The 8,901-nt window shown below is 52.1% G+C and overlaps 1 protein-coding gene across 1 annotated transcript in view; it reads right to left on the bottom strand.

Annotated features, from left to right (window-relative positions):
• LOC128273709 (homeobox protein 5) overlaps nucleotides 1-8,901 on the bottom strand; it is a 44,272-nt gene that overhangs the window by 2,752 nt on the left and 32,619 nt on the right. The window contains exon 3 of the mRNA XM_053011735.1: nucleotides 155-1,634. Within this exon, the coding sequence (XP_052867695.1) occupies nucleotides 155-1,634 (1,480 nt within the window). The remainder of the gene's footprint in view (nucleotides 1-154; nucleotides 1,635-8,901) is intronic.

Raw genomic sequence — 8,901 nt, 5'->3', positions numbered from 1 at the left:
ACGCCGAAACGGAAACCCTCCCCGCCCAGATGCAAGGATCCGATAACTGGGGCTCGGTCGGAGGAGGAATAGGGCCAATAGAAACATAAACAGGCGGGGAACTAACAGCACTACTACAAACTAGCACACCCGTGGCCGTTAGAGTCGAACCCACCTTCGAGATGTCCGCCTGCTGGATATTGATTTTCTCGCGCTGTAACTTGATGAGCTGTATCAGTTCCCGGTAACCGGTCACATGCTGTGGCAGGGTCTCGGAGGACCCACTACTAACGCCGCCGCCGCCACCGCTGCCACCGCCGTTTAGCAAATTGGTCTCCCCGGACGGGGCCGGCTGGTCCAGTAAGGGCCCGGTGGCACCCCCCGTCGCCGATGACGGTAACGCAACCGGGGATCCGGCACCGAGGTTCGGGCTGTCCTTGTCCAATTTCCTGCCCACGCCACCAGCACCGGCACCACTTCCGGCACTTCCGGTGCTACTGAGGCTGGTCAGGGTGTTGCAGCCGTTTCCGGTGCCACCGCCCTCGAGCACCGCCCGATGCGACAGGGGACTGTTGCGCGGTGGCGGCGGGTCACGGTACGGTGGCGGCACCAGGGCCCCGTTTGACGAGATGCCCACGATGGGCGAGTTGGTGGTGGGCCCACTGCCATTGCCGGAACCGTTCAGCAACAGGTTGACGCCGCCAGTCGAGCTACTGACGCTGCTGCTGATGCTGCTCGTGTCCAGCTGATGATGCTGATTGTCCGCGCAAATAAGGCCGTGGTGATGGTGTTGCTGCTGCTGCTGCTGCGGTGGGGTGTGATATCGCCCGAGTGTCCCGTGATGGTGGTCAGCCGATTTCATGGTAGCGCCGACGATAACACTCGACGACCCACCAGAGGGCGCCACCGGACCGCGCTCGTTGAGCCCACTGCTAAACACCAGGACTCCGTTCACCTTCCGATCGAGCGAACTCCTGAGGTCGGCTGCATTAAACTCGCCGACCACATTGCTCCCGACGTGCAGTGGGGGTGGTGGTGGGCCGCCTTGTGAGTGGCCACTACCCTGCGTCGCCGCCGTCGTCGGTGGCGTTCCGGTGGAGTTTCGGCCACTGCTGCCGCCACTGACCGATGATGGATGCGATTTGGGTTTCTTGATTACGCTCGCGTAGGTCGCTTCCACCGGTTGCGGGTGGTGCTGTAGGTGATGGCCACTAGCAGGCGCCCCTCCGACGCCACTCCCGGCACTGGCTCCACTGCTCCCGCCGATTCCGCTGCTCGTGCTCGTGTGGTTCGACGACGCGGAACTGGCACTCGAGGTGGAACTGGCACTGCTGCTGCTACTACTGCTGGTGCTGCCACTGCTACTGTGGTCACTCGTCGTACTGGTGGCCGCCGTCGTCGCCCCCGCCACCGCCGCCGGTCCTTTCGTGGAGTTGGGCGAATGCCGGACGTTGTTGACATTGTTTAGCTTTTGTTGCTGCTGCTGCTGTTGAACGAGGGCCCTCACGATGCCCACGGTTTGGTGCTGCTGCTGCTGCTGCTGAGGGTGATGTTGTTTCTGCTGCGACTGTTGGTGTTGCAACAGCACATGGTCCGATGTCGTTGTCGTCGTCGCCACCGCCGTCTTGCCGCCTTTCGATGTCTCGTGAGACGATCTACGGGAGATAGCGAAACGGGGACAGTAATTAATTGTTTGTGATTGGTTTTCGGTGCGCAGTGAACCCGGAGGGGGGGGTGGAGATTATGCGATCCGTACGGGTGTGGTAGTTCAGAGCAAATGGTGCATCCTGTTCCGGCCGGCGGCAAAAGCAATTACGGATACTACGGATGATGTAGAGGCTTCGGGCTGCTGCACGTGCCCAAGACACACAGGCGACCAGCAGTCTATCCGTCCGGTGCTTCGGTGGCAATAACAAGTCCCTTTCGAGTCCTTGTTATTGCCGTCGAAGCGTAATCGGGCATCCGGCACCGAGAGTGGACACAGTCAGCACAACAGAGAGGTGCAGCCGGATCGGGGCCACCGCAGACCGATTGCTTCGGTTCATTTACGGTCCATTTGCTGACCCTTTGTTGGTTTGTCATTTCATCACTTTTGCGTTCCATTCTGTGGTTTCTAATTGAACCGAAATGAACTGCTCGAAAGTGCTCGAAATCTCGATTGTGATTGGGAAATCCTGTCTGCACCGAGCGTTATTTCCGCCTGCTTTTAACGCACCAATCGTTAGAAGTTCTGCGGTGGAAGTGAGAAAAACCATTAACACGGTGCACGTAAAAGGTTATTATAATCGGCCCGCGGCGCCCTGCTGCATTGGGCGCCGCGCCGTCTCGTGACGCAATGCGCCCGTTAACAGCTCGTGTGTTTGCGCCCCAATTTGTCTCCCGTCCACGGCTCGGCTCAAGCAAACACCATAAGAGAGAGAGGGCAGACATTTCCAGTGAGCGATTAAAACGGAATTAAACAGCCCGGTGAGCAGCCCGCGGCCACGCGCGGCAGATTCCTGGACTCCAGACTCCGCCACTGGATTCCTGCTCGTCCCCGTGCCAGTAATAAATCCTTCGCTCCGTAGGTTCTGCTTCATTGCTAAAGCGCCCCTGGAGTCGTTTTCGGTGAAGTAAAGCACTCGAAGAAACAAGGCACAGTGCCCCAACCACCGGAAGAAAGTTGCTGGCACTCAAATGAGGCGTGTGTGTGTGTGTGTGTGTGTGTCGGACCGGTAAGACAGTGTCACTCGAAAGCGTCAATTTGTTTGCCGAGAAGCCGGCCAAAATAAATGGTGTAGGGGCAGCAAGAGGCTCGCCGCGTCAGGTTGACGTTTCAGGTCGTTTCAAAAGTTTTCAGGTTTCATTTGAATTGACGAAAAATTAAAGAGGCACATTTCGGCACAATTTAAGCAATAGAAAGGCACATCCCTAAAAGAAGAGGCTGACATTGTTCAGCTGTACATTCAACATACCTTCTCAATCGTTATCATGTCTGACAAGACACAGTTTTCGTTAAATGGAGGCGAAGATAAACAAATTTGTCGGTATAATGTTACCGAAAACCGTCAATTAATCCACCAGCAACTTTTTTACGTACAAAAAGTTACTGTTTGGTGCGGTATTTGCACGGATATGAGCTACAGCTAACAACATAAGGACGGTAACTGCCTCCGCAAGAACAATATTTGCCAAGAAAATGCTCCCAAAACATCGATGCAAGTGATGGAAAACACCAAAAAAAGGCTCCATTTGATTATCACGGCCAGAGGTGGCCATTATAACAAAATTTCTTGGGCCACAATATAAAGTTTTTGCAAACCAATATTATGTTAGGTACTTTTTAAAGAAATAAATAGTCCTAATTCCAAATAAAAAAAATAACAAACTTATTAAAAAACCTTGTTATCTGGTCCTACAAAAGCAACCCTTAATTTTCTACGTTGGCCCACAAAACAAACATGATTCTGGTCCTAAGGAAATTCGCATCATTTTCGCAGCGGCCTAACATTCTACCACTACACCACACGAAACAAGAGCATTTATAATGGGCAAAGGTGAAAAAGAGAGTATGCAAAACAACTACCCAACGCATCCTGCGCGTCCGACACAGCGCCATAAATAATGCCGCCGTCCAATGCACGCACGCAGAGGGGCGGGATCCTGGGACTTGTCTGGAGTCTGGAGCCTAATGATGATGGACTTGCTCAAATTCGGCACCAGAAGACAAGAACCGTCGACGATCGTAGCCGAGTCAAAATTGTCGCGTCACTGTGGCTCGGATGTGTGTGCATTCCGGGTGCCGGCGCCCATTTATCAAACGGATCGCCACCATCGCCAATTCATCACGTCCACGGAGCGAGGCCGTCGGAGCGTCGGGCGAAGAGTAGGCTCCAACATCCCTGAACTGCGGCGCGAGCGAACGAACAAGTTCTGGCCCGGAGGAAAGTGGTGCAACTTCGGGGTGTGTAACATGATTTATCAATTTTCCACCATTTTCGAAAGTTGCCAAACCAAACGAGCCAATCATGTCGCGGCGTGTGTGTGTGTGCGCTCGGTTGGTTGGTGTTGTAACGAGGAAATTGAATCGGCCTGTGATCTCACCGTCGGAAGGTGCGCGTCAAAGGAAGCAAGTGACACACCGCGAATTTTCCGAGCGCTACCTCCGCATCAAATTACCAAGACACGGACCACCGGCCCCCCTGGGGGGTGGCATAAATTTTACACGGAATCGGAATGCCAGCATGCGGCCGGCGGGGTCTCGTGCGTACACGTAAATCATCCTCTCCAATTCCTTTTCGGGGGCGCATAAAATTTGGTCCCAAAGTCGGACACCTTGGCGCGCCCCTTCGGCAAGTTAGGCATGTCCCGCCCGCGTGCTTGTCGTTGTCAAAGTTCTTTAAAATATATATCGTTCCTCCGCTGTGCGTGAGGGTCTGCCGGCGGTCTGGACACCCGCTGCGAACGCAGGGCAGGTGTCCTTGTCCGCCGGCTGTGAGAATGTTCCGAAACGGAAGGTCGCGATGGGAGATGGTTATCCCCCAAAAACAAGGCGCAGGTTTTTCCGGAAAAGTTTTCCTTTTACAGACAACGATTCGCGGAGGACTCACTGGCGGGTGTGGGTTTCGAAAACATGATGTCACGACGACACCTTTCGCGTATAATGCGATTAAAAACATTGGCACACCGCAACGGCACAGATTCAATTAACACCTTAATCGAATTACGGTGGGCTCCGGAGTGGGCTCCGGCGAAACCGAACAGGACATGCATCGAACACATGGTACCTGGTTTGTGGTTGGCGGTACAACGTGGCGCTGTGGTCGCCGATGCCGCCGCTAACGGAAACAACGTGAGCGACCCCGGCTCGGTGTCCTCTGGTCGGTCCTGTCGGTCCTTCCCTTTGCAGCGCATAAAATCGGTTACATTATACTGTTCCCATCCCGGGCTCTAATAGCAGGTCAGGCTGCCAAGCGACTGGCGTTCCGATCGACACTAGGAACGCATCGTTACACGCAAACACACGCCCTGCCCATCGACTCGATGGAGGCGCCTGGTGTGTGTTGAAAGCCTCGAGTGTTTCGCGGGACACCGAGGTGCCGCGGAGGAATCTGTTCGCGAGAGTGCTTACGGACGGGCGACGGCGGAAGGCTAATCCTGCCTAATCTGCCCGATTCTAACCCGCCGGCCCGACAACAACATAATCGGTGGGGCATTAATGACTTACTTTTGCTGGACGAATATGAAACAGAAAACAACCACGACGCTAATGTTGTGTTGTCGAGCGACTAATCTGCGCTGACGGAGCGCCCAGATAACGTATCAGCGAACGAGAGAGGAGGAGATGGATAAGTGTGGCGACAAGCCAGCTGACAGTTATGAGCTTATGTTGCGCTCCGTTTGGTTTTCCGTCGTGTTTTTGAACCTATTTTTCGTGGCCCTCGATTTCGAAGGGTTTCGGGTTTGAAAACCAACAGACGTCGCGATTTTTCTGAGACAATAATGGAAGAAATAAGCTACACAACTCTTACTCGCTGATTGTGCACACATTTTGGGAACCATTTTCGAGCACTAAACGAGGAACTAAGATTCGGAATATTTCGGGGTTCAGTTAAGCACCAATTGATGATCAGAATCCTAGATACAGTATTTTGGTGAAAGTTATTTAAATTGATTTTCTAAAGTTTGTAAAGTAACTTAAAAATCTTTTTAATTTGAATTTCCAGTTGAGTTTTTCTCGCAAACGTTTCATTTCAAATTTTGGAATTCTGGTCCATTTTTGAATGCTCAGGTTTGAACTGTTTTGCCTTTTCAAAAAAGAAAGTTTGAAAATATGTTATTTTACACCTATTGTGTTTGTGGAAGTTTTAGCATAATTTTACTAAGAAGTTGTTTAACATATTTCTTTTAATATTATAAAGGTGGGTCGGTAGCAATTGATGCTACTGATTCAACCAAAGAAAAACATAGTTAAAAGAAAACTCCGACATGGCCAAAGATCAAACTGTTCTAAGTTAGTCCTGTAAGTTGTCAATTATGCTACATTGTTGACCGTTGATTGGGTTTTGTAATAATAAACAAATAAATAAAAAGAATTAATCATGAAAACATAAAAATAAACACGAATTTCGAAGCACAAAGCATACGGCTCCATTACCGTACGGTCGCCATTGATCAAACGACAATCCTGCGCCGCTGTGGAATGGAGCACTTGTTTATGTGTGTTCACGCGGACTCAGACCAAAGTGGCAGGGTTTTTGGGGAGCTACTCACAAGACCCGCGCCCGCCGCACGAACAACCCGCGGCTGGTGCCACGCCGCGATCAATGCAAATCACGCTCACCAACTTTAAAGCCGACCCGAACTGGATTATCCCTTTCTGTTTGTGCCATCGCCTCCCATCGCCGCACCAAAAAGTGTGCCTCTCCGCATGGGCAGAGGATTACGAAGGAGCAGCGCGCCACGTCCGTCACGTGCGCGGATTTAAAGCTCGGCATAATGAAATACAGAAAAATGCCCCCGATAATGGCACTAATACAGCGCCGGGGAAGCCAGCCAACTCTAAACTGGCGGGTGCGGGTCCCATGAATGATTTATCGAAGCCATTTTCCGGCGGTTGGAGCACACGGCGGGTGGCGGCGGAAAGCATAAATCCCGCCAAACGGTTTAATGATGTCGTGGCCACGCCACGGAGACGCAGACTCGCGCGCAGGCAGTGCAGGCGCCGAGAAAGGCGGGCCCCTCTACCACCACCATAAATCTGCAGGACTCCAATCCAGGGAGCAGCCGAGAGAGCGATGGCGCTAAGTGTTTATGCTTCACGTGGGGCCACCGCCGTGCGTTGTTGCCACTTCACTCCGCGCAAGAGCGCCGCTAGTTGTTAGTGGCGGCACCGGCCGGCGCACCCAAGAGAAGGAGAGGGGCTAATGCGAAAGGAATATGATTTTTGGTAAGCGCCAAAATTACGTGCGGTGGAAGGATTTCCACACTCTGCTTCTTCTTCGTCTTCGTTGCAGAGCGGGAAAAGCGTCGAGTTACGGATTCGCGAGGATCTCGCATATGGCGCTGCGCAGCGGGCGTGACTGGAGAGTAACGAGTTCCCGGCACAATATTCGCATACGGTTGGTTGGGTGGGATTTAATATCATTTCAAGGTTGACTGATTGCCCGCCGGCGATAAGCCGATAATAACGGCGGAAGACCGGAACGGTTCAACCACGCAGCAGGGTGATGAATGGGTTCAAGGTCGGCAGGCAGGCTGACTGCTAATGGTCAAACACATTACGCCCAGCAGGGAGCGAGAGGAGAGCTTTGGGCTCACAAAAACTATATTTAAATAAAACTGGAACATATCAACGTCGGAAAACATGCTCCACTGCGCGCGGTTCGGTGAGCATAAAAGCGTGCATAAATATGATTGCCATTAACAATATCCATTGCAATGCACGGCATAAGGCACTCACTGAGGCTGCTCAATGGCGCAGTGTGCCCGGAAAAGCCCCGTTTTTCGGGTGAATAATTAATACATCAAAAAGAGTTTTCTTGGGGCCCCATTTTTGATGGCCGACGATAGAATGAGCCACTTGCTGTGAAGAAACTTAGGCCCCCAGCAGTTGGCGGAACGGCTTTGACGCACCATCAGCTCAGTATTGGCCACCGCCTGGTTCAATCCCGTCGATTGGGTCGATTTTTAATCCAATTTTCGTACATCATCTATTCATATGCACCCGGCCCGGGGGGGCATGTGTCACCAAAAAGGGCACACCAGCCGTATGATCCTTTTCGGTCCAAAACCGGGACCCTTCCGTGTCTCGCGTCCGGCAGCATCATCACAGCCCCGTCATTTCAAGCATGTTAATAATGCAACGGAACACGGTGAACGGGGTTTTCCCAACAAATTGTCGTCCTTTAAGTCCGTTTTCGTGGCACTCCCCCAAAGATCGATCATAACGAGCGCGCACAAATGAAATAAAATTGAAACCGACCCGGTAACCCGGTTTTTCGTGTTTTTGGGTTCCGCGCAAAGAATCATGCGAATCAACGTCCGGAATGCGTATATTCAATTTATGGAACATTCGCCATCCCCACCAGCTTTGTTCACTTCCCGCCGCCGCCATTGTTGTTGATCAAAAAATAATGAAATATCCCACCGGAAGCCAGCCGGAGGACTGTGGCGCGAGAGCGCGGGCAACTAACTTATGAAACAACATTCAACATACCGGGGCGCGCGGCCAAACATAAGGTTCGGTGCCCGGGTCTGCCCGCATCAACTCCCATTCTCCCGAGCATTCCCAAATCCCCAAAACAACGTCGACGCGAATCGTCGTCGTCATCGCTGTGGCTGAATGGAGTGTTGCCTCGGTACCCGGAAGAGCACACAGGTACATGGGATAGCACAATGGTTGGGTGTATGAAATCTGGAACCAACAAACAAACCTCAGATATAGATAGAGACAGAAAAAACAAAAACAGTACTAACTTTTCCTTTACGGCACAGATTTTTGTGGCTCCAGCCGGAAAGAGATAAAAAACCAGAGGTACCTCCCAAAAAAAACGAGACTTGGACGGAAACTGAGATGACAACCATCATGGCGCAGCAAAAAGGATGTAAAAATAAAACCCCTTCCAGGCGCTCGGGACTCGAGTTCGAAGGATAGTTTTATGCTTTAAAGAGTTGACGACGGTGGACTTCCAACCTGGTGGACGACCTGGGACGAAACTTTCGAAGGCCAATCCCAACCACCGTCGACTTTCTCGCCGGCCCATGGGTGGTCATTGTTAGCCAACACACATACACACACACACGCGCAGCCTTTTACAAGGACACAATACACCGCGAGCCATTTAGCTCCCAATCCGAGAGCGCTTTTCCGATGGTTTTTCCGCTCATCTCCGTTGGTGGCCGTCGACGATGATGATGCTGCGGTGGGGAATGCCCCTTTGG

This window comes from Anopheles cruzii, chromosome 3, assembly GCF_943734635.1.
Source record: "Anopheles cruzii chromosome 3, idAnoCruzAS_RS32_06, whole genome shotgun sequence".
Classification (NCBI taxonomy): domain Eukaryota; kingdom Metazoa; phylum Arthropoda; class Insecta; order Diptera; family Culicidae; genus Anopheles; species Anopheles cruzii.
The sequence above is the reverse complement of the archived record's forward strand: the minus strand, read 5'-3'. Positions and strand labels throughout refer to the sequence as shown.